The sequence below is a fragment of the Cavia porcellus genome, unplaced genomic scaffold (assembly GCF_034190915.1).
Source record: "Cavia porcellus strain 051 isolate PalLab524CR breed Dunkin Hartley unplaced genomic scaffold, mCavPor4.1 scaffold_1, whole genome shotgun sequence".
Taxonomy (NCBI): domain Eukaryota; kingdom Metazoa; phylum Chordata; class Mammalia; order Rodentia; family Caviidae; genus Cavia; species Cavia porcellus.
Genome location: NW_026947484.1, coordinates 167,763,320 through 167,789,284, shown reverse-complemented (window position 1 = coordinate 167,789,284; position 25,965 = coordinate 167,763,320). Strand labels below are relative to the sequence as shown.

The window sequence follows — 25,965 nt, the reverse complement described above, 5'->3', positions numbered from 1 at the left end:
ATGCCAGGGCTGCAAGGTGAGCTCTCGGGGTGCTGGGGGTTCGATAAGAACACAACAGAGTCATAACAAACTTCATGCCTTCCCCTCCCTCTGACACACACCCGCATTAAAGGCAGCTGTGGGCAAGCCTGGGCTGGGCACAGAGGGGAACATGACATAGGCCCAGGGGCACCCTTGTACCACTGAACAAAGTGTCACTACCTACCTGGCCACAACGGAACGGGCACTGGCCCTCTGTTGGGAGGGAGGCTCTCCAGAGCAACTTCATGGACCTTGAGGCCTCTTCCAGGATCTGCCTGGCCATGCTCAAGCTGGAGACAAACTTGCTCAGAGACGCCGACTCCGGACCCTGCCAGGAAAAGAAGCCACTGGATGAATTCTTGAAAGAGATTCTGGACAAGCAAGGTCTCACAGAGGTAGGGCTTGTGTTTCCTATGCTGACCAGAACCTGGTGCCATACCACACCAATTAGTTGCTCTGAAAGATTGGTGAACTATAGAGTGTGAGGGAATTTTGGTGGTGAGTTTAGATGAATTAACAACCGTCATTAATAATCACCAGCCTTAACTCTTATTACTGCTACTCCAAGGACCCACGCTAGAGCCCTTCGCACCACACCACAGCCCACGGAGCCCCTCCAGAGCCAATGATAGCAACAGCAAGGGCAACAGTAGAAATGCTTTTGTCACATGATGTCGGGCCTTGTGAAGGCTCCCTCCCATCTCTGCTAGCAGCAAACTCACAGTGGGGGCAGAAAGGTCATTAGAAAACAGGCTGGCCTCAGAGAAGGGGAAGTATCGAAGAAGAAAGAGGAAATTAAAAGAGCATTTATCTTCCCAAGAAATAAATATAGAATCACACATCCTTTCTAGGTATCCAACTGACATAAAATCATAAATAAAAATACTCAAGACTAAGGTGCAGTGAGATAATTGCTCATGGACAGAGACATAATCTTTTTGGAAAGTAATGTGACAAGAGCTGAAAGAGTTCACAACCTTTGAACCAGTAATTCCACTTCACACCTAATCGAAAATATGATCACAGATTTATGAATAGGGAGGTTTATTACAGTTCCTACCTCCAACAAACTGTGGAAGTGTGAGTAATGGTACGTTTACAAGTCAGGTTATTAGCAGCGAGTGAAAAAGTGCTACAAACACACTGAATGAAAGTACTAACGCTTGTGAGTTCAAATAAATGAAAGTAGTATATTTCTGAGTATGTTTGGTAAAGTTTATGAATTCCTTAATATATATATATACATCAAAATTTTAAGTGCTGGCCCCTAAGAGGTATTTTAATACATTGTATTTTTAAACTTTTATACAATGTCTAGCTTTCATATAATAAAGATTTTGACCAAAAAAAGAACAAGATCTTACTAGTATTTATTAACTTAACAAATATTTACCAAGCACCTGCTCCTAGGGTCTATAGGTAGTAGCTATACAACACTGAGCAGAAGAGACACTACCCCTGCTTCCTTGAAGCTTATTATCTGATGGGATATAAAATGCAAAATTTCCTTTTACAATAGTAAAACAAAACCAAAAGCCAAAACATGTATCAGAAAGTAGGGGTCTCAAGCATTCTCAGTAAAAAGACCTGCAAAAGACCACAACCTGTGACTCATGGAAGCCAAAGATCTGGGTCAGCAGTGGATATGGCCCAAGCCTGACTGCGTGTGGCAGCAGTGTCACAGCATACAGAGAGAGCCGCAGAGGGCAGAGAACCAAGTTCCCATGCAAAGCTCCAAGTCACGCCCTAGCATCTCTAAGTGAGAACAGATCATCCAGTTCATCAGCTTGTTCTGAGCAAGCAGTAAAAACCATACAAAGAGCTCCTCTGTTAGAAGAGACGGAGCCACCATGGAACATGAGGTGAGGTAGGGTATTTCCCAAAAGCAAGCCAATCACAAGTCATCTATGGAAATCACAGCATGATACGGGTAGACGTGAGCAGTGTGAGTGGTATGGTACAGGATGGCATGGTGGGGTGTGGCACAGGAAGGCATGGTACAGTGTGCTACGGCATGTGTGCTGTGCTGCAAAGTGGCACCGTATGGTGGGATACGCTTCGTGAGAATCCAGGCCTCTGACTTCTTCACAACAGCCAAAGCATATGAGCACACAACTTGGCTGGGCAGCGGACAGGTGGACTGGATAGATGGATGGCTAGACACATAAAAGGACCAACAGACAGGAGGGCAGATGAGAGACTAGAGCAACAGAGGCGCTCACAGAAGTACTACAGTGGATCTCCGTGGAGTAGCTACAGTAACACGGCACAAACCTCACCGAGCTGTTCTCCCACTACCAACAACAAACATCTCCTTGTACTCGAACTGACCTCTGAATTATTCTGGGCTACATTACTGGTCCCTCTTTTGAAGTTGAAACTTGCTTGTTTTTTCTTTTTTCTTTTTTTAGGGGGAGGTTTCTTTTCAAGACAGGATCTCACTATGCAGTTCAAGCTGACCTTGAACTTACTTTGTAGTCCAGGCTGGTCTCAAACTTGCAAAGATTCTTCTGTCTCAGCCTCCTAAGTGCTGATGGTGTGCGCCACCACACCTGGCTTTTTTGAAGCTTTACTGAGGACAAATGTACCATTTGTCTCCCAACCAACCTCCCCTGCCCCAACCACTTACTGCCCCTATAAAGCATCTCTCTTCCAGGCTTTCATGGTCAAATTACCTTTGTCCCCAGCTCCTGACTTGGGCTGGGAGCCTCGTGGGTTTGAATGTCAATCTCAGCAAGGAGCCTCTGGCCCTGGCAGATCTGTTTCCATAGGGCATCATAGTCCTCAAACAGGCCTAGGACATGGCGGCCACTCTTGCTGTGGCCAGTAACCAAGCGGGGCATGCATGAGGTGGTGGTTGCAGAGATGCTACTATCACAGGAGAGGGAGTCCACGTCATTTCCAGAGAGGGGTGGAATTTCTGAAGCTGCAAAACAAGAGGCAAAACATCAGATCAACTCAGAAGCAGTACCCTGTGTTCACAGAGCTTGCAATATTGAAGCCAGCAAAGAGGCTCAAGGGAGGCCTATGTGCTACCCAGCACAAGCCCAGAGGGGAAGAGCCTGGCTCCTGGGTCTCAGTGTATCACACCCCGTGTCAGGCTGATTATTCATCTTGTAGGAGAACAAAGCCTCAAGCCCATTTATCCAATGCTTACCACCCTCTTACTCTGCAGAAGACCCCAGGTGCATGAGATGAGTCAAGCTGGTCCACACCACAGGAGCCCAGGGTCTAATCGGAAACTGACACTGCAGGAGACATGCACAGTGGAAATCATCATATCCCAGAGAGAACGGTCCCCCAAGAAGGGAGAAAAAGGCTGTGGAAGGATCCCAGAAGTATCAACAAGTCAGCTGGACTAAACAGAGAGTCAGAATAACCCTAGGCAGAGGTAAAAGCCTGTTACCATTTGTCTTTGGACCCATTGAAGTTTGGATAACTAATTCTGACTGGGACAGCAAGAAACCCTTTTCACAGAGCAGTCTGCAATCAGGATGAGTGTTGAGTAGCAGGGTTTTCACTGGCAGCACTGAAAATCATGGCGAGAGGAAAGCACAGCCTGTCTGCAGGATGGTGACCCACCTGTGTCTACCCAGGGCAGAGAAGGCTGAGCAAGCCCACTGCAGCTGCACCCTGCAGGGCCTTGAAAGCCATATAAAGATGACCACACTTAGAGGCAACAGAAACCAAATGAAAATGCTGAGTTTGGGAACACCTAGAGAAGGATTAGCTGCCTTAAAGGAGGAGACTACTGCTGGAAATGCTGAGTCTCTGGGTCCAAAATCCCTGCCAAATATTTAGGTGGGACCAGGAAACCCTTTTGCCTCCATTTAAAAAGTTCTACTGCCATAACTAACACTGCGACAGATACCCAGGCTTCAGTTCTGTACCTGAATTTGGTGTTAGTGTTTGGGGAGAATCAAACAGATCAAACAAATTGTCATTTGCCATGGAATATTTGTCACCATCTACAAGATGCAAAGCAAGAGAAGGAAACAAGCTGTTAGTTTCACTATCATTAGACAGAAAAAAAAGAATGAGGCTACAGTAAAGAGTCTCACACACATACATACATTCATTTATTCAGAAACACAAGCATTGATTCAAATCTTCCCTGTCACATGCACCAGTCCCGCCAGGCCCTGTGCAATACACCAGAGGCGGAATGACAAGCCCAGTGCCCTCCCTGGAAGAACTCTCTCACCAGACAGGTAAACGGGGAAGGGCAGAAGATGTAGACTCTTGGCCTCATCAGGTGAGAGAGCTTCTGGTTCTGATGCAGCTTCCTGAAGTACTGTTTGTGAATGACCCATGAGGAGCAGGGTAAGCAATGCCAGGCAGAGAAAGGACGAAGTGCAAGGGCACAGAGCTGTGGACTATCACTCAGGAAGAAAGCAGCTCCTCTGGCCAAAGCACAGGTACCAGGGAAAGACACAGAATCACAAAACACAACAACAAAAAGAGAATCACAAGAACTGTGGGACCCACTGAGGCATTACATTTGCTGGGATCTGTGTTTGGACCAGAAGAATGAGTGTGGGGACTGCTGTAGTCACCTGAGCAAGACAGGAAACTGACCCGCAGCAGGATCTAGGAGATGCAATCAAACACCTTACGGAGATAAAATCAATTAAGCACAGTCTAGTTGACCTGTGCAAGGTTCCAACCTTGGAAAGCACATTCCTATCTGAAAAACTACTGAATTCTCAATAACGCAATGGGCAATATGACATTGTAATTCAGATTTCAGAGAGGGTGCCCAAGAGGTAGAGACAGGAAGCGGTCTACCAGCCTAACTGTGAGCACATCTGTGGCGAACAAGAACAGCACCCAGGTCTTAAGATTCTCTACCCAAGCTCCCATCCTTGTCTCTCTCAGGGACAGGCTGACAGTACTCAGTGCCAGGCTGGCAGTACCCAGTGCCTGCCAAGGGTGTGCTGGGGCTCCTGAAGCCAAGGCGACAAGACGTTGGCAACCTGGAGCCAGCTTCTGAGGGGAATCACTTCCAACCGAAGACAGAAACTTTTAAAACTGTAAACAGCTGCACTTAAGCACAGCTCTGAAACATCCCTCACAAAGGAAGACACGCTGTTTCCTATAATGCAAGACTATGCTAGACAGGGGACAGGAGAGGGCCACCTCTACGGGCTCCGAGCACACACTGAGATGCCTGTGGTCAGCACACTGCAGCTGCCTCTGGGTAAGTTCTGGAAGCAGGAACGGCAGTTCAATGGCTCCTCACTGCAGCTAGCCCAGTTTTCCTGCTAGGCACCTGAGCAACAAATGGTTCTCCTGCTTCTGTCTCCTCTAGCCAGTCCCAAAACCAACAGGCACATTCTCCTTTAAGCCCTAAAAAGGCTGGGGACAACCTATATTTTAAGCAGCACTGGCCATGCTGATGAAGTCAAGAAAAAGTTTCCACCTGAACACTGATGACGTAGCAACTGTTAAGAAGGCAGATGTCATCTTAAGAATACGCTTAACAGATGAAGCACACCAACATCAATGTCTACAGGTGTCCAAATCAGGGACACTTTAACCATCAACAGGGTAGGGTAGTGATTTGGTAACTGGCAATAAATTGCAAACAAACGTTAGAAAGCTCACGTAAAAGCAGAGAGAATGCTCATGGTATGAAAAATTGGGTAAAATCAAAGAAAGAACACAACCAAACTGGCCAATACAAAGTCAAGCTGCTTGTAATCAATGAAAGAAAAAAAATATGCAAAGGTAAAAAATAATTTGATCATGGTGTAGAATAAGGAAGAATTTTTCCTTTTACTTTTTTTTTCTATATAGTTGTATCACCTTTTTGGCAGAAATTTTAAAATCTTTATCAAAGAGAAATCAATCAACCCAATCACTGCAATTTGCAAAGCAAACTGCCTGGGTGCTTCTTCAGAGATCTGTGATTTCACTGGGAAACAGTAGGGCTGGGGGTGTAACTCAGTAGAGTGCTTGTCTAGCATAAGTGAGTCCCTAGGTTTGATCCCTAGTGCTGCAAATTCATTCATCAAAGGCAACAGACTTAATTCCCAGTCCAAGAGAGCTAAGTACAAATTCTGTACACTTTCAAAAGCACACTGCCACTTCCTGCCCCGCAGGATGCACGTACCCACCACACTATGGGCATCAGGACGACAATCCCAAAGACACTGAGTCTTCCAGTCCAGAAGAGGACTAGACTTAGAGCTGAAATGGTGTCTAGCTCTGCCTGCAGTGTCACTTTGGGCAAATCCCATTCATTCTCTGAGATTTGATTCCTTCACCCACAGAGCACAGAGAATGGTCCAGCCGACTGCACTGAGCCTGACCCTTTGATGGTTTCTTCTAGGACTTAGTGGGTGAGTGGCAGAGGTGTCTCATCCTCCCCTTGTGCCCTCCATAGCCTCTTCAGGGTTAGAAAAGCCTGCAAGCAAATGCAAAACAGACCCACTATTCCCACAAAGTGGTTTTCTAGATCCCGCATGATACTAAAAGCCAGAGTAAGAAGTGCAGGTTCTATTTTAAAAGCAGTAAGAACACTGAAAAGGCTTTTGAGCATCAGACTGACAGTGACATGGGCAAGACTAAATGAATGAGACTGAGCAAGACCAGAGGCAACGAGGGTGACTGGAAGCCCAAATTGTATACCTAGGAAACCAAGCTCCCCCGACAGTGATTCTGCCAGTCTGTCAGAGTTATGCCAGCCTGACAACTCATTAGTGGTGAGGTACCCTGTCTCCTGTGGTACAGCGTGTCTGCCGTCTATGGAACAATACCTCCATCGGGCAGAAGCATCATTTAGATGCTCACTCGTCACACACAGATGCACAGAGCTGAATTTTCCAAAAGCGTGGAAAGGCAGAAGCCATACCATGTTTGTCTAGATTAAGGGGCCACTCGGGAACGGACAGGGCTTGGGCAGGCAGCGGGAGGGTTCCTTCCTGTGCCTTCCTGGCCCCTTGTGCCAGCTGCTCTTCCAGCTTGCTCCGCAGGGTGCTGTTGGTTTCGATGCTCCTTTCCAGCTGTGCCCGTAAAGCCTGGATCTCTGTCAGGAGGCTGTGCAGGTCACTGCCAGGATCCTGCCCCTTCCAGCCAGCTCCCAACGCCTCTGCTCTGGCCTCTGTGGATGTGTGCAAAGGGAAGTTGTGACATCTTCCTCAGGCAATGGGACAGCCATCAAAAGAACTCAATGGTGTTTTCAAACCACCATTGCCACCCACCGCCTCCTTCCTAAGAACTAGGTACAATTTAAAATAACAACTCGACTTTAAAAACAAAAATATTGGCTGACTTAATTGCTGCTATTTCACAGGCTAAATAAGAGCTAGAAATTAATTTTCACTTCTGGCCATAAAAGCCCAGCAAATTGCACACCAAACCCTGAAATTATGTCTAGTAGTAATAAAATCTATTTGGGCTGGAATTATAGAATGAAAGGGGATGATTTTAAGAGCCACAGTATATTAAAAAGGCACAACAACAAGAATAAGAGAAGCAACTTGAGGAGAAACGAAAGCTGTGACATGACCCCTTTCTAGATAAACTTTCAATAGAGAGAAACCATCTGGAAAATTAGTTTAAAAAAATAACAAAAAAACCTCACTACTTCTCAAAATTGATTCTGAAACATTAGACCTTATAGTTGAGCCATCCTGATCTGGCATCTCTCTTGAAACACAGAGAACCAGGGCCAACCACCAACCTACGGTAATGTCCAACACATGGGAGGTGCTCCATAAATATTCACTGATAAATGGGCAAAGAGAAATATATACTAGCAGTAAAATTATGATCAAAGTTACCTCTTAAATGCCAACTATATGCCAGGTACTAGTGTATGATGTTAATAAATGACCTCATTCAACTTTTACAATTCACTCCACATGGTAGATGGTAACAGACATGCTTACACAGGTAACAACAGGCCCAAAGGTGAAGCAATGTGCTAAAGCCCACACAGCCGGGATCCAAGGAGTGAGACTATAGACCATCACTGCCCTGGCCCTTGATCTGAATCCTTCAACACTTCCAAAACTGCAGCTTTGGAAGAGTGGGCCGAGGGCCGGGGTGGAGAATAGCGCAGTGGTAGAATACTTGCCAAGCACAGCAGGGAACTGGGTTTGATTCCTAGCACATTAAAAAACAAAACAAAACAAAAGAAAAACAGAGTGGGCCAAAGGGCTAGCTTCAAGACATACCTAGTCAGCCCCTAGGGCAGTGTGGGGTTTGCTCTCAGCCCTTCGGGAAAGAGCAGGCAGCTCCTGCCCTCCCTCTCCTGCCACCAGCAGTCCAGGCAAGCTCGCAGCCCCAGACACAAAGGACCTCACCCCAAAGCACCCAGTACCTTGCTGTCGGCTCTTGTGCTCCTTATCCAGCCTCTCATACATCTTCAGCTCCACCCGGAGGGACTGGAGCAGCTTGTCGTTCTGTGACAGCAGCTGCTGCTTCAGTTTCACCTCCTCCTGCACTCTGAAATGGCCCCCAGCATGGGAGGAGAGGTTAATTCTACCCCGGGGAACCACTCAGACCCGCAGGGCAGGCCTCAGAGTGTGGACAAAATGGTACAAGCGGAGTGAAAAATTCCACACAGCTACCATTTCCCAAGTGCTCCCAGGCATGGCTCTCTCGTGTCATCTTCTACAGTCACCCAAAAAAGGAGGTACTCTCTGAACCCTCCATTCCTCTTATTACGGTGCAAAGCTACAAAGTTCCATCTCTTACCCAGGGGTGTGGAGCTCTGGAGAAGAGCCTGAACCTAAGCCCAGCACTGTCTGATGGCAAACACAGTGGCCCTGCTATGTCACTGCACACCCCGGGCAGCTGAGGTGAGGACAGTCACTGAGGGAGTGCGGCACTCGTGAGTGCTCACATAAAGAACTGAAAACATGCTCAGCGAGACATAGCCTAAGAGGGGAGACCACAAGGAACCCAGAAGAATGTGCCTTGCAAGAGCTACAGTGGACAAATGTCACTCTTCTCTCGGAATCTCCTAGAACCTCCCAATGACACTCAGAACAAACGTCAAAGTGGACCCAGTGAGAGGATTCAGCATCTGGCCACCTCCCTGACTGCTGCCCCTACCTCAGCCCTGTCCTCCAGCTGTGCTGCCCTCCCTGCTTGGCTGCGGCCACTCTGCCTCAGGGCCCATGTGCCTTCTGTCGAAACAACCTTCCCTGGGGGCTGTAGCACTCATCACCCTGGGACACCCAAGTAAGACAGGGAAAGCTGCACTCCACCATCTCCTCTCCTCACGTGATCTTTCCCCACATCCCTTCTGCCCACCAGACATGAGGCGTGAGTGTTTCCGCCTCCTCTTGGCACCGGAGCAGGACTACAGTGTTTCCCGGACTTGCAGCAGGCAACAGAGGCAGGCAGGTCGGGCCCACCTGCTCAGCTCCTGGCGGCTGCTATGGACCTCCTGGAGCAGCTGCTGGTTGTGTCTCTCCCTCTCACTGACTTCCTTCTGCAGCCGCTCGTTCTCCCCCTTCACACTGGCATACTCTCGCTGAATGTGCTCCAGACTTGCAGTCTTCCTGGAGATGGACTCTCGCAATTTTTCATTCTCCTCTTGTTTATCTACAAACACCGAAAAGCGCCAGTGAGAAGGATACCATTTGTTTCTCCCAACCTTATTACTCAGATACAGCACTTCAGCTCGAGCACTCCAAGAATACAAAAAAGAATGAGATTTAATCTGGCATTTATGGTTTTGGCATTCCAATTATCTTATGCGTTTTGGGCAGATAAATCTGTCAACATCAAAGCTGTAGATTAAACATCACAGGGATGAAATGGGCCTGTTTAATTTTCTATTAAATAATAGGTCTTCCAAACCCAGTTACTTTGGCTTCATGAAGCAAAGAGTGGATAGGAACTATTGGCAGAGGCAGGACACAGGGCCCACACTCTGGCAGTACCAGCAGAGACCAAGGCCGCCAACAGCCCCCTGCCAGGCCAGCAGGGCTGCACAGAAGGTGCCTGAGTACATCATCTCTCCCAATAAAATACTCCCAGAGGCATGGGAGACCAAGAGACCCAGAGCAAGGTGCTGGAGGCAGAGCAGCATTGAGGGATTCAAGTGTGGCTCCTGTGTTCACTGACTCCTTGACTTTGAGCGAGGTTTTTCACTCCTCCATGCCTCAGTTTCCACACACACACTACGTCGAGGTGAAGGCTCAGCATAGGACCTCGTAAGCACACTGGGGCACCCTGTCAAGAGCTGTGCTGGTGGTGGCTCGAACTACTGTGTTCCAGCTCTAATCACAGGTCTTCATGCAGACCTCTTATTTAATCCTCACAGTACACTTCTGAGGTAGGAACTGATTCTCTTCATCTTTCAGGCAGGAACCTGGGGACAGTGAGGTTAACACATCCCTGTGATCACACAGCCAGTAAGCAACAGAGCCAAGACTCAGGCCAAGGGTTTTGATTCCACACTAACAATGACATGAGACTTGCTACAGAAGCATGGACTCTGGACCATGCCCCACACTGCAGACCTGCCAAGATGCACATCGCTCCTGATGAGCCACAGGTCCTGGGCCTTGTCTGCTCTCTTCCTGACATTTAAAAGGCCTTGGCTCCTCTGAACTTGAGAGGTCCTAGTTAATCCCTCCACACCTTCCCGACTCAGCTGGAGCCAGCTCCTCCAGGACCAAGATGCCTTCTCCAGTGTCCTACAGCTCCCTGACCTGCCAATCTTCATGTTACCTCGCTGCTATCTGGCTGTATCTCCCATCAGACCATGCATGAGCCCCCCGATAGAAAGGACCAGCACTCTTCCATTTTTGGTTAAGAGTTTTCATAGGCCCTGACACAGAACAGGAGAAGAAGGAATGTTGCTGAGTGAATGAATGACTTGCAGAGGCTCTAATTTGATCATTTAAGCCCATATTGGCATCGATACCCTCCCTAGGGAAAGTGCTATAAACTGGTTCAAGTTCTAACTCCACCATCTCTAGTCTATGACCACACAACAGTGCAGCTCCCCAGGCCTCAGGTTCCTGACCTGTAAAAGACAGCTAATCATACCTCATGCAAGACTCATTTTAAGGACTGAAAGATATTATACGTGAAAGCTCTTCAGGAGCTAAGCTCCAAACAGAGGGAATTAAGAGAAGGGATTTTTGGAAGGAATACTGGATAAACTTCACTGGTTGATGGCAGTGGTATGTATTTTCAGTCATTCTCTTTTCCACTGTGAACCAAGATGAGTACAGGTGGCTGGAGCGGGATGGGGTGGGGAGGTGAATGACAAGTAAATATAGTAACACTTATTGACAAGCTGGTAGAGATGCTGCTGAAGGCTTTACTCCCTTAATTGCCACAACAGCCCTATCAGGTATTCCTTAACCTCTCTGAACCCTAGATTTCTCAGTTATAAAACAAGAGTGCCTCAAAAGGCTGTTGTGACTATTAAATGGGGTAAAGTTGTCACCAAGCCATATGATTTGAACCTGGCTTGGTCAGGCTTCAACACCTGTATTCTTTGCCTGACTGGGAGGCTTTGAGGCCCATGCTGAAGATGGCTTCTCTCATTCTTACCTTGAGACCCCTTCACTAGCATTGTGTTGAGCTCCTGGTTCTGCTTCCTCAGGAAATGTATTTCTGACGTCAATGAACTGTGCAGTTCTGAACCATATGCAAAAACGTTTGTAGAACCTACAAAAACACACACGAGGAGGATGGAACCTCCTAGAAAACCATTTTAACAATGAAGAAATGAAACAAGCAATGGAAATCACTCTGAGGACTACATAAGGGATTGCCAGAGCTCAACGGGAAATGAGAGTGAGCTTAAAAGTAGAGGTAAGAGGGGGCTTCTCATATCTTACCTGCCCGAAGATGAACAAAGCAGAGAACAGGACAGGGTGAGATGGTGAGAAACAGTCACAACCTTTGTCATCTGCCTACGAGGCCTCACTTAGTCCCCTCCAAACCTTTCTCTCCTCCTCTGTTCCCTGCCCCAGATGATGGAATTAGCTCAATCCCTAATCCACACCAGCAGCTGAAACCATCTGTCTTCCTAAACTCCTCTCTGTCCCACTTCCAATTCAGCCACCCTGACAGCAGATTCTTCCTCCAAAATGCCTTGGACCCCAGCCAACTCTTTGGTCCCTAAGGTTCAGGCTTTGATTACCTTGCTCCCAACCTCCCTTCTGGCTATTCCACCAATGGGATTATCATCCTACACACAATCGCTTCCATGTTATCATCTACTCAAAAACATGATAGCCCAAAAGACAATGGAACAAGCTAAATGTAAGACCTACACTTCTCAGTCTAGATTCTGGGATTCTTTATGCTCCCTCTGTGACAAACCCACTCCATCTCCACTCACGCCCTAGTACGTGGGCCGTGTCCACCTGTATGGCCATAGCCTCTTCTGATGCTGCAGAATGAGGTTCTCCCTCTGTATGGACTTCCCATCACCCTCTTCATCTGCTGAAGTCTTACTTTTTCAACTCTTGGCTTAAATTCACTGCCTCTCAGTGCATGCTATAAAGATTAGAGTCCGAAGCTAGACAGATTGGGTTGAAGAAGATTTTCTCACCCATAAGTACCCCACCAAGCTCTTGTCTTGTCTGCTGAAATCTCATCCTTCCCCTAAATCCAACTTAGATGACACCTCCTGCTGGACAACTCCCTATCTCCTCCCCCGTTCATACCATTATAATGTTCACATTCACAGCTGTCTTCTCCATGCAGCAGGCAGCCACTTCCCCTTCCAGCCTCCATACTGACTGACAACACAACCTATACAACACAGCCCAACTGCCAGCCTCTTGTTCTCCCAGCCACTCTGTGGTGAGAACATGGTCAACGAACCTTTCGGACCACCAAGACCCCAAAGGAAGCCTGCTGCAGGCCTCAGGGAAAGACTTTCTACTCCATAAAGCCAGAAGGCCAGAAAGAAGCCCAGCCTTTTCCTCCCCATGTTTTGGACACTTCCTACAGAAGATGGAAGGCTGATAATTACTCCAGTCATCACTTGAGGACACCAACCCCCAAACCCTACTGTGTCTGAGCCATAAAATCTGCCTTGTGACTTCTTGCCTCTAGAGTTCTTGTTATGTAAGAAAACAGAAATCCTCTTGCTTATAACCTGTTTCACCCAGATTTTGCTATCAGCAGCTGAAAGCATCCTACTATAAAACCAACTTCCCGCGATGTTCAAGCTCCCTGGAGACAAAGTATGGCAATTCTCCCAGAAGTTCCCACTCTTCCCAGTCTACAGCACAGCCCTTTTCTCCTGCTAATGGTTTGCTATCAGAATGTCATAATTTTTCAAATTCTTACATGTCTCTCTCTCTCTCTACCATCTTCCTTCACTCTTTCCTATCCAAGACCCCACGGGTAAACTGTGGCTCTGGTTTCTCAATAGCTGTAAGATCTCAAGGTAGTCATATAACTTTACCAAGTCTTCACTAGTTCCATAAAAATTATTCACATTATTATTACTCCTGTTTTTGTAGTAATTTTACCATTCATGATAGGATGAAGCCAAAAGAGGACCAAAGAATCAACTATATAAGCAGGAAAAATTCTATGGATGTCTACAATACTGAAAGCTAAGACAGTCACTTTTCAAAAGAATAATTAAGTCAAAGAATAGATCCTGAAACAGGCTAAATCAGAGCAACAAGCACAAGCTGGCAAGGACCAGACTACTTTAATGCTCAAGTGACCAGCCTCCTCTGAATACCACCACTCCACACCTTGGGTGACCAGTGACAAGCTAGAGGCTCAAATGCATGGGACAGCAGTTTTTAACAATATTCCACCTCAATATTATAGGGAGTCAGTCCTTTTCTCAAACCTAGTCCCAAGATGAGTATTTCACAGCAGGGAGAGGCGGAGCCACTTTTATTTCTTTGTATTTTCAGAGACTGTGGCAACATAGTGAGAACAGCATGTCTTCCCACCAGCGTAAATACTTTATGAATGCCTTTTTGTAAACCTTCCCGTCAGAGGGAATTACTCTTCAGAGCAATTGCCTGCTCCATTGTAGCCGGTGGCCATTTGGGCCCCAAATAATTCTATAATTGGATTTGCCAGCAAAAATGTAAAACAGAATGAACCTAATTCAGGCATTATCAAGAGTGAATGTGAAAGGCCCAGGCACATATTTCTTTCCTGTGTTTGATATGACTAATAATTCAGATTAATCAATTTCTTTGGGGGGAGAACAAGGGGAAAGATGCAGGCTGGAGGTGAGGTGGAGTAGGAGGGAGGGATAGAGAGGGAATGACAGAAACTGCTCTGTTTACCCTGCAAACTGAAGCCCGCACAGTACTTTGGAAAGATGTCCTTATAAGCTGATGGCACAGTAGGCTAAAGGGGAACAAGACATGGACAAGGGGTGTAAGGACCAGTCACCATCAAGTACCAACTATCTTCCCAGAATTCAGGAATTTCACTGTTAAAGATGGGATGGCATGAGGGTCCCTGCCCATTGCAGAGCTCTGCAATGTTAAGTGGTTGGGCTATACAACATAAAATTGCAAAATATAATTGGTAAAGATGATGAAATCAACCATTAATAAATAGTGAGGCACTGAACAAAGCACAATTCATAACACGGCCTCACCTGAGCTCCAAATGAAGGTGTTTGGGAAAAAACTGACTGGGAGAGGGATGGAGTGAAATGGCCAGTCATAAAACTAATAAGCACGAGGCCTGGTATCCACACTTCCGAGGTTCAGGGTGTGCTGCCTGGTGAAAATGTACAGAAGAGTGCACACAGTCTGCTAGCTTTGGGGACAGTAAGAGGGAGAATAAGAAGATATATTTGTATTTGTACTTTGAAAATAATCATTGCAAGGATACAGAAGAGAGCCAACAAAAACTAGGAGGAGGAAGAGGAGGCCAGGGTTAACAGGTAAATTATGAAAGTTTTAATTTTCAAACTCTGTAAATGTCTTCCTGTAGGAAAAATATGCTCAGCTGTCATGGAAGAATGTGCCATTTAAAAGTGACAGTGGTTATGCAGGAATACTGGTGCCCTTTTGATTGGCATGGGAGATTTACCAGACTGCTGAAATGTGGATACTTTTATAATCCATTTTGACAAAAAGACAATATACGGCCTCGTGCTATTCTAAAAAAATACCTATCTATATCTTTATAGCCTCCACCATCCAATGAGAGCCAACCACAATTCAGGATGCCAGAGGCTGGCGGACTTCTGAAATGATAGAGAAATTAACATTTATCAAGTACCTGTCTTGGTCACAGACTGCTTATTCAGGCAAACGTGACACAGTGAAGCTCTCACGGGCTTACAAACTCTCACAGGGCTCGCCCTGTGGGAAGGTCATTCCTTACCTTGATCGAATTCGGACCCTTGCCTTTCTAGCTGTTTCCGTAGCTTCTCATTTGTTTTAATAGATTCTTCTAAACGTTTTCTTAAAGTTCGAATTTCCTGAATGTGTTCCATTAGCAAATCTACAGGAAGGAAGGACATTTTTAATTTAAAGTCTGAAGCCCCCAACAAATTGAATAATTTATAGATTATGCAGAGATCTTGAAATTCCAAACAGCACTGGATGTGTTAAGACAGTCGGCGACTGGCAATTCTTTCCTAGGCTGGGGGAGGCAGCGCTACTTCCCACAGCCTGCAGACACAGCTCAGTAATGATTCTCTGCAGCCTTCCATGAGGAAGCTATTTCACATCACACGGAAAAATTACATTCCATACAATTTTAATGCTAACTCTAATGTAGCTTTTATTCTTCTCAATATCAAATATTAATTTAAAATCTTCCTTATGGTGAAACTAACAGATCACTTTCAAGTCTGCCTGAATTGCCTGAGAGTTGATTAAACTACCTCCATCATGAATTCAGATATTTTCAAGACTAGTTTTTTTGAAAGGAATACGTTATCCGTTTATCACTTATTAATTCAAGTCTTAAAAATAAAGCAAAACAATGCTAGCAAAAATGGTAATAAGAAGGGCAATCTCAAGAGTATATCCTGTTAGCCTGAGTAAAAGTGGATAAGACCTTTTGAGGCTATTTATATCATTAGCCTTAGAAAAGTTCTTTTCCAGTGCCTTTATCAAATAATTCTATTTCTTGGATTCTATTTAAAGAGATCACTAGAGATACTGACAAATATTTGCCAGAATACATGAAAATGTTTGTCTCAGCATTGCATATAACAGTAAAAATGAAAATAACTCAAATTGTTAAACTGTAGTACAACCATTATGATGCAGTATTATATAACTACTAAAATTATGTTATGAAAACTATATAATACCATGGGAAAATTATGTTATGTTAAATTTTAAAATAGATACAAAATTCGTTATTCAACACAATATGTAAAAACTAACACAGGCAAGAAAGACAAATATACAAAAGAAGGAAGTACACCTAAATATTACCAGCAGTTAATAACCAAGAGATAGATTTTTAGATTTTTCAAAATTCTGTATTACATTTTAATGTAATACAGGATTTTTCAAAATTCTGTATTACATTTTAATGTAATATTTAATGATAGGTACAAATGTTAAACTTCCAAACTTCCTAAAATGAGACATATTATTTTTTTATCCTCTGTCACAGCTCACTGTAACAAAGAAAGAAGCAAACACAGTTGCAATCCAGAGGTAGCTTTCTAGAGTCAGTGTTTAAAACATAATCACATTAAGTATCCAAAGGCAAAACTAATGCCTTTAATTCATCAATTAGGGTATACTCAGTATGTCTTAGTAATGTTTGTTTTAAAACATTATACTAATGTTATAACCCAGTTTTAATTCCTCCAAAATGGCTTTCATTTAAAAGTAGCACAATGTTACAGATCTTTTCCTAATTAAATAGTAATTTTGCCATGAATTTGAATGTTTATGAGATGACTTAATTCCTAGACCTTCAGCTATCTCCTAATAATGCCTGAAGAGTGGTGAGTCCCTGGGAGGGTTTTCTGCTGCAGCACAACCCTGAAGGCTCTGCCTGCGACCCATTCCTGGCACATCCAGCACTGTACCTCCCGTTCCCGTGTCGGGGCCCTGAAGTCTTCTCCCAGTGGCTAGGCCAGAGTCAGTCAGGAGCTGACCAGTGTTGACCGCAACCGACCTTGCTGGTCTACACATCACACACCGCTGCCTTTGAGAGCGTTAATACTCTGTAGCCATCAAGACAGCCACCTTCCACTGAACCTGCCGTCAGGAGCTGAAGCTATCACTTGGGCTAGAAGAATCATGCCCAATGGAACGGGACACCGCTTATTAATTATGCAGCCTTAGTGAGGGGAAGGAAACACAATATTGTACCAGCCTTTACAAAAAGGGAGATAAATGCTGGTCTCTCTTACAGTAAATCCTTCTGATAAATGCACTCTTTAAAATCATAATCCTATAAGAAGCAATCGCTACATGAGTGCGCGTGTGTGCACGCATGCACACACACACACACACACACACACACACACACACACACACACAGTGTGTATCTTTTACCGAGTAGCTCCAATTTAGAGAATCTATCTTAAGAACATGACCACAAATAAAGGGAAAGCTTCATGTTCAAAGATACTCCCTGCAGCACTGTTTACAACTGCAAATTCTGCAAATGACTTTAATGTTCAGCAACAGGAAAACCGCAGTTCCGTCACTCGGACTATCCTAAAGCCACGAGAAATGACACTATCTAAAGCATATTTGGAAGCTTATGATAGGATGTTAAATGAGAGAAGAAAACAATACTAAATTATTTCCCTACACAGATTATAAATATGGTAAAATGAAAAACCAGATGCAGAGAATAAAAGGCTAAGAGAAGCAAAGCAAAAAAAGATAAGGCTAGATATATTAGGGTAGCTGTACAGAGCCCCATTCCCATCAGGGTACAGGGAACCAAAGGCATGGGTCCCTAGAGGAACAGACACAGATGCCTAAACGGCTTTCAGCAGAAATAAAATGAGGCTAGAGAGGCAGACAGGGTGAAGGAGAAAGAGGACAGGCAAGAGGAAGAGCACCCTGCCCATGCATATCAGGGGGCTCACATGTTCTGCTCTGAAGAAGGCTCCCTCCTCCTAGTTCTACAGACCTTCACTCCACTGAGTCCATACAAAGGCCTCACAGGAGTGGTTAGGGGGCTCTTGGAAAAGGACTGGGTTCTTACAGCGCAGAAGGAGGAGGCACCAGGGAGAGGGAAATATTTTGTGGCCTGACCCAAATTCCCAACGCAAGAAATGGCAGAAAAATCAAGGAATCAGAAATACACAACAGGGCTAGAGTTTTAGCTCAGAGGCATAAATGCCTGCCTGGCAAGCGCAAGTCCTGAGTTCAACCCTCAGTACCAAAACAAGACCCAAAAAAACAAACAAACAAAAGAAATCCACAACAGTGTCAGAGGAATACAGCTAAAAATCCTAAGCAGTGCAGTCCAGGTGCCTGGCCATGGGGTGACCCGAGTCACCCCAACACCGTGCACTTCACAACCTACCCAAGTCTATCTACTGTGCACATCCGGGCATCCAGGAGAGCTGCAGAGGCCGTCCTGGAGGAAAAGGCTCCATTCAGGTCTTAATGACACGTTGGATGGGGCCTCCTTATACATTTTCACCTAAAAAATCAGGTCTTGTTGAGCTCAAAAGGCTTCAGATTTTTTGAAAATCATGACCTTTGTGACCAGCTGTCAACAGAGTATCGGGCAGGGGGCACTGTTCGCTTCATGCTATGCAGTCCATGCTGGCACTTTGTGGAAAGGAGAGAACAGAGATTTCAGGGGTGATCCAGAGTCCACACCTACTGAAGGCCTGGAAAATGCAGCCCAGGGCCAAGCCTGGCTCAGCCCCTCTTCGTGTAAATAAAGCATTGCTGGACACAGCTGTGCCATCCAGGTACATCACTGTGGCTGCCTCTGTGCTGTGACAGCAGAGCTGAGCAACGGCAATGCAGGCCGCACACACCACGGAGCCTAGAACATTCACCTTTTGTGCCTTCCCAGGAAGAGGTTGTTGATGCCTGGTCTATCCGATCTGGCCTATCCAATCCCTTAACTCTTTGAAATATACTCAATTACAAACACTAAGCCCTACATTTTACCCTAACAGGAGGAAATCAAGATTCTAAGCTCAGCTGGATCTGGTAGTGCACACTTGCAATCCCAGCACTCAGCAAGTTCGAGGCCTGCCTGGGCCACATAGTAAGTTCCAGGGCAGCCCAAACTACACAGGAAAAAAAAAAAAAAAACCCAACCAACCAACAAAACAATAACAAAAAACGGTTCCAAGTACAGAAAAGGTGACAAGGTGCAGGGCACTGGGGCAGGCTCCTGGGAACACTGATTTTACCAGCTCAGTTCATGGTCAGAGGTAGTGCAAGAGTGTTACAGTCTGAATGCCCACATTTCCAAAGTCAGAATCTTGAAGCCCTTAGTAACAGTGTGGCGGAGTTAGGAGGTGGCTTTTGGGAGGTGATTAGGCCATGAGGCTGTAATCTTCACGAACGGGATCTGTGATCAGTGACCATGCCCTCGTAACAGAAATTCCAGAGAGCTCTCTTGCTGCCTTCTTCCATATGAGGAGACAATGAGAAAATAGCAGCCTCTGACCTGAGAGGGGACCCTCACAGAACCCAAGCAAGCTGCCTAGCACCTTGATCTTAGACCTCTAGAACTATGAAAAACAAACACCTGCTATTCTTAAGCTACCAAGTCTGTGGTTTTCTGCTATAGTAACTTGAATGGACTAACACAAATGCCTTGGCCCATGGCCTAGTGTCACACTAAGAGAAACAAAGCAAGAAAAGTCACAACTGTACTCAGACCAAATAATCACAAGAGGGGGCTGAATGCTCTTGGATAGCTACAAATCAAAGCAGAAGCATCCTCAAAGTAACCCTGCCTTAGGGTGAGAGAAACAAAAGGTAATTTTTGTTTCTCTCAAACTTGCCCTGACACTGACACACGACTGCAGTGCTTTCTAGCCTAGCCTTGTTAGAAGAGCATCATTTAAAAAACAAAAATGACTTCTACCAACCACCTGCACTTACACATCACACCTTTCTCCAGTGATAGAGATGTCATTCCCAGCCTGCTATAGCATCCCACTCTCCTATCATCTGAGAAAGTCCCCACACTCTGCTTACCCAGGTGAGGCAGCAGGGTAGAGTTTAAAACTGGTCATTTATGGTGCCTACCAAGGCATAGCTTACCTTGAGAAAAATGGCTCACCACCTTCTCAGTCTCACTGTCTTGCTTCTGGTCTCGTGAAAGGGAGGACTTCTCGGACATTTCATAATCAGACATGTGAGAGGCAGAAGGCTCAGGAGATTCAGGAAGAATATGTTGGTAGGTTAAGTTGTCTTCAGTCCTGAATCATTAGAATTGAAAGACACACACGCCCAATGTCAGGATACTCAAGGTTACTTCCCCTGGTAACTATCCCATGTTTGCAGTTCAGACCTCTCATATCCCTAAAATGCTAAGCAACAACGTTTAAAAACTAAAAGCATTCCATGGACCAGAAAACGAAGTGAGGGGACTGTGCCTGCCCCATGATCTGGTTATAAGGGAACAACTAGAGAGAGGGCACAGGTCAGATGCAGCCATTTACCAAATGCCCACTGTGGACCAGACACTCTAGATCTTACTGGGTCCTAACTGTCGCCCTCTGAGAAAGAGAGTGCTATGCTCCTCTGGAGCTGGGGAGACTGAGACTCGGCATAAAGCAGCCCACTGTCAGCTCATAAGATGCACCACTCAGATTTCAATGAGGCCTATCTGACTCCAAGACCTCAGGGAGATGTGAGAGTCTGGCCCAACGCCATGAAACAGCCTTATGGAATTAAAAATCTCAAAGCCTCATGGCCCCTAAGCAGTTCCCAACAGCATCACTCTAGCAATCATGCGGTTATTAACCTGTATTTCCCAAGGACCACCTAAACCATGAGGAAAAACAACCCAAATGCTGTGAAAAGCCCGTGTGAATCTCCATTATAGATAAGCTCCTTAATTTAAGCTCTTTTCTCTCCCACTCTTTCCTATTACTTCTTGACAGTGACCACAGTCTCATTATTCATGAGCTCAGACGAGAGCAAAGGACTCCAAAGCAGCAACATATTCATTAACAGGTAAACACCAGATGCAACTTCACCCAGACAGCATGATGGATACATGGGCTTGCTGCTGCTTGCAAACGTGCAGAATGGGCCAAGGGCACCCATTTAATTAGCTTAGAAGTGACCCCTTGAGTGCTAAGCCTACAGCTGAAAAAGGCAGAAGAAAAGGAAAAACAAATTTGTGAGAAATAGAAAGGGCAGACACATTGGTTGAGGGGGCCTAAAAGACATTTACTATCTCCTTCCCATCCATTCTCCAAACAAACTCAGCAGTCTTTCAGGGGCAAGGGCTGTGATACAGCACTTGCCTTAGCAGGAGCAACACTCTGGATTTGATCCCAGAACTACCAATATTAAAAAAGTAGTCTTCCAAATGGTCAACCTGATTAGGTCTAGCTCCAGAGCTTTTGCTCCTTCAAAAACTCCTTTCTTCCTACAGAATAGTGTTGGGACTCTTTTACATAGCATTTGAGAACCAGCCCGATGGGTCCAGCAGCCTCACTGGCTGCACTGCTGCAGGGTGTCATGTTTGCCTTGCGTCTAGCATGCACAGTCTCCCAGCTGCCCTGGGCCCCTTACACTCATCTATTTCAGCTAAGACTGATCTAACCTGAGCAGCCCTTCCCTGCCAACTCCACAACTGGACAGTGGGGTATGATCCTTCACTATGAGGGTAGAAATAGTGGGTTGAGCTGGGAGGGATCTCTGAGATACTGCAGTGGGAGAAGGAGTGCTTCTTCTAAATTCATAGAAGCCCTGATTAAAAGATCCTCCAGTGGGCTGTGATACCTCCCTGCCTGCTCAATGCAAAGCTGCTGGTAGCCTTCATGATGCTAATAATTTTTTTAAATTTTTCATCCAAAAGCAATGCCTATTTATTTATTTTGCCCCTAGGACCCCAAAAGGCCATATTCCTACAGAAAAAGAAGGTTCTCCAGCAGCAGGACTGTAACAGCTCTCATAACCTTTAACAAATAAAGGAGGGCAAGACCCTGGCATTTTCCATGGACATAGAGGCAGGCTGAGAATGTGTACAATCACCTGTTGTCTTTGCCCTCAAAAGACAACACAGAATAACAGTAAGGGCACAAGCACTGGAGTAGGACAGACTCGAGTGTAAGTCCTAGCTCTGCTTCTCAATGGCAAGTGTGCAGTCCTGACCCACAGGCTTCCAATCCTAACTAGAAATAAAAATGCTCACCTCGTAGGATTGGAAATAATAAATGTGAAACCACCAAGGCAGCAGCTGATATATACCAACACCCAGACAGTGCTAGTTAGCTCCCTTTTTGCTTGAAGGAGTCCGGGAGCAGGAAGATGGATGCAGGAAGTATGATGGCTGCTTAATATAACTAGGGGCCACTGCTTCAGCAAGAGTAACAGACCCCGGGACATAGCGGAAAAGTAGAGTGCCAGGAAGAGCCTTGTTCATTTCCACTCCAACGGACACTGGCAAGGACTTTGCCACTACAGGAGGAGGGAAGCAGAAGGTACAGCCTGGGCACAGCCACAGCCAGGACAGTAAAGACCCAGGTAAGATGCAGTACAAGGAACACGGTGAAAAGGAAAGGGAGTGAGCAGCAGGGAAGGGAAGAGAAGGAAGAGGGGAGGGCGGAAGGGGAAGGGGTAGGGGAAGGGAAAGAAAAGGGAAGGAAGCCAGGCCACCTGAGAAGGGCTTGATGCCAAGGTAAGGAGGCTGGGATTTTTATCCTGCAGCGGCCCAGAAACCAAGGGGTAAAATATGTCACCTGGTTCAAACCACCCAACCAATTCCATGAGCCACCTGAATGAACACACTGTGTGAACTCTTGGTTTTGTGAAGCCATTGTCAATTCTATAGACGTTTATGCCTTATTTAAAAGAAGCACAAAACTTACAGAATGAGAGGGAATCTGAATATTTTTAAAAATCTAGCAGGAAACCAAAGCCAGCTAGTCTTCTTAACAATTGCTGCATACTTACCTCTCTACTGGTTCATTCTGGAGATTCAGTTCCACTCCCGCTGACTTTCCTGAAAGCAGAAATAACATGAAGAAAGAAAGAAAATATGTTTGTAAAGTGTTTCCTAATAATTTCTTGCCCACACATTTGCAAGGACACTGTTCCATTTGCTTAAATACTTACAATGTTCCAAATGCTTAAATACTTACAATTCTGATACTGAAAGTGGGATTACCTGGAGCACAATTGAGATGACAGGCTCCTGCTCTGTCACTGCTCTGGCACTAGTGCCAGGTGATGCACTGAATCAAAGAAGCAATCATAAAGGCATCACTGGGTGCAGTTCTTTTTCCTTCCCTAAAACTCTGGCAACAGAACATAACCTAACTGCAAGAAAACAGCAACAGAATCAAAAAAGCTCACTCTCTTCCTGCTACCCCCTGCAGGCATGCAACTGGATTGCTTTCCTTTCTTCCTTCCATGCATTTGGGCAGAAATGATGCTGCAGCTTCTTAATTTTTTTTCAGTCTGTGCTTTATTATAAGCATTCCTTTTATTCAATTTGCTTTAGAAACCAAGTTGTTAATGTCCACACTAATATTCCATAGTGGGCACACATGTACCAGTTTTTACCAGTTCTCTATAAGATATATAGGGCATTTCCAAATTTTACTTTAACAAATAAATGAAATAAACATCTTGGTCATACAGCTTTATCTGCATTTAAATTGTGTTCTTAGGAAAGACTCTCAGAACTGGGATTACCAGCAGAAGGAATATTTGAGTGCAGCTGAAAAACGAACACTGTCTACAGCAGGGCAAACGACCAAAAGAAATGACAAAAGAAAATAAACTAAAGCTCAGGATGTTGTTGGGCAAAAGATGCTCCGCTCTATCACTGAATGTCACCATTCACTGTTTGAAAGGAAGCATGAGCCCCGATTTCAAAGAGACTAACAACTTTATTTTTAAAATACTTCAGAACTCTGAAAATTGCAGACCAGGATGAGCTCTTTGAAGAAACTGACGCATGGCTAAAGAAAAAAAAACAAACACTTCTATACCTGCACTTGAAAAATGAGACTATAATTAAAGTGCACCCACACATACAATTTTTAAAACTACTCCTAAAAGGAAAATTTCTCAAACACCACAGCGTAGGAAAAGAGCTTGGATGTTTGCTTTCTGTCTGTGGTTCTTGCCTACAACTAGCAGAGTGGCTGGCACTGACATCCAGGCCCTCTCCAAGCTACCAGCCAGCCACCTGGGCGCCAAGAGCACATACACAACGAAGGCTAGACAGTGGCCTTCCACCACAGGGTACTGTCACCACTAGGAAGGACTCAAGGGTGCCTAAGTAACCAAGCGCCAGGCCAGGCATAGTTCATTAATGTCCACTCTTCCCTTTCAATTCCAGGCACAGTGTTATTAGCATCTGCATTTTCCAGCAAAGAAGTGGAAGTCCAGGAAGGCTACCAGATTTACCCTCCATCCTCACTCACTAACGCTATGGCATGTCACAGATCAGCAAGGGAAGCAGGGCATCCTCAGAGCCAGTGCGATCACAAATCTATGCTTTTAATTCCTTGGGCACCTTGTGTTCAAAATGGCATGGTTTCTTGGAAGGAGGCAGAGGCGGGCAGACCTCCATCACGGAGGATGCTCTCCAGGCCTCCACATTTCTGTTTTCTGTGTTCCTCCTCCAGGAGAAATCCACCTCTGACCGGGTCAGATATCAAGGCCATGAAGGAAAGTCCCAGACAAGTACAACTGTCTATTAAAAGAAGAACTCAGTCGGCAATTTTCATTTCAGGCTTGCACCAAATCTACTCACCAGTACTCAGCTGATGGTGAGATTCTGACTCACAGACCCTGAGGCTGGGCCAGCTGCCCAACTCCCCCAAAGGGCTTAAGAGTTATCTGTGTACTATCAGGCAGAAGCCAGGAAACAGCTGCTTCAGTGTACCCCTGTTCTCCAGAAACTTCACAGGGTGGTGCCCTGGGCTTGGAAGTAGGGGGCATTAAACACACTAAATCTCCTGACCATAAAATCCATTTAAAGTCATCAAAGACCTCTTCTCCATTCCTCATAAAGCCCACGACCACAGAAAGAAGTGCCCTGATGCCACCAGCAGCACGAGACTCTCCTTTTTCAAATAAAAGATCCATTGGGGAACTTGCAGTAACTCACCAGCAATTGTATTCCACCTGCTACCCTGTCACAAAAGGGTTCCTTTAAAACTAAATGACAAATGGTTATTGTGGAACTCATGGGGAGATCATAACAACTGGAGCACTGACTTTCTCGGTGGAAAGTGCCTTCACACAGGTGACAGGGTACCATCTGTCAGGCTTCGGACGCATGTTGTGGAAGTGCTGCTCCCATATCCCAGGCAAATCCTGTCTTTGCACTTTTAAAAGCTATGCAGCCTGTGGCAGTGGTGGGGTCATCTTCTCAAATAAAACCATCTCGCAGTCCCCTTCCTATGTAAACAAGCAAGAAGACTACTACTGGGCAAGACAGACTTGTGACTGGTTTACCTTCCAACTGCTCTCCACACTGACCCATCCTGTACTCTGCTGCCATGCAGGAAGCTTTTCTCAAACAACTCCTCAGCTCCAAACACATCAGTCACACAGAGCACAGTCCCAGCGATGCAGCCTGGCATATCTCCAGCACGACCTCAACGCTGCTCCTTCTCCCCCCCCCCCCCTCAGAATTGGAAGGAAGCATCCAATGTCCTCCAGGGGACTGGGTGAAACACTGAGGATCCACAGATGAACACCCTTCCCTCAATGAATTCACAGCAGGCTGGGGACGCTGAGCCCAAAAGACAAGTATATGGCAGTGCTGGGACAAGGGGCAGTGAGGTGACTGTAGAAGGGCACATAGAGGATGAAGCATAATCCAGTCTGGGTCATCAAGGAAAATGTAGCG

General features: G+C 45.6%; 1 protein-coding gene across 10 annotated transcripts in view; it reads right to left on the bottom strand.

Annotated features, from left to right (window-relative positions):
• Cdk5rap2 (CDK5 regulatory subunit associated protein 2) overlaps positions 1-25,965 on the bottom strand; it is a 185,376-nt gene that overhangs the window by 12,507 nt on the left and 146,904 nt on the right. For 7 of the 10 annotated variants that reach the window (XM_063259938.1, XM_063259924.1, XM_063259918.1 and 4 more), the window contains 10 exons: positions 23,049-23,097; positions 20,181-20,338; positions 15,334-15,453; positions 11,551-11,667; positions 9,393-9,582; positions 8,351-8,475; positions 6,878-7,126; positions 3,912-3,989; positions 2,697-2,947; positions 206-349 (listed from right to left, as the gene is read on the bottom strand). In XM_063259938.1, the coding sequence (XP_063116008.1) occupies positions 206-349; positions 2,697-2,947; positions 3,912-3,989; positions 6,878-7,126; positions 8,351-8,475; positions 9,393-9,582; positions 11,551-11,667; positions 15,334-15,453; positions 20,181-20,338; positions 23,049-23,097 (1,481 nt within the window). Of the gene's footprint in view, positions 1-205; positions 350-2,696; positions 2,948-3,178; positions 3,341-3,911; positions 3,990-6,877; positions 7,127-8,350; positions 8,476-9,392; positions 9,583-11,550; positions 11,668-15,333; positions 15,454-20,180; positions 20,339-23,048; positions 23,098-25,965 lie in introns of those variants that run through there. The other 3 variants (XR_010051176.1, XM_063259943.1, XM_023561361.2) reach the window with 3 other exon arrangements.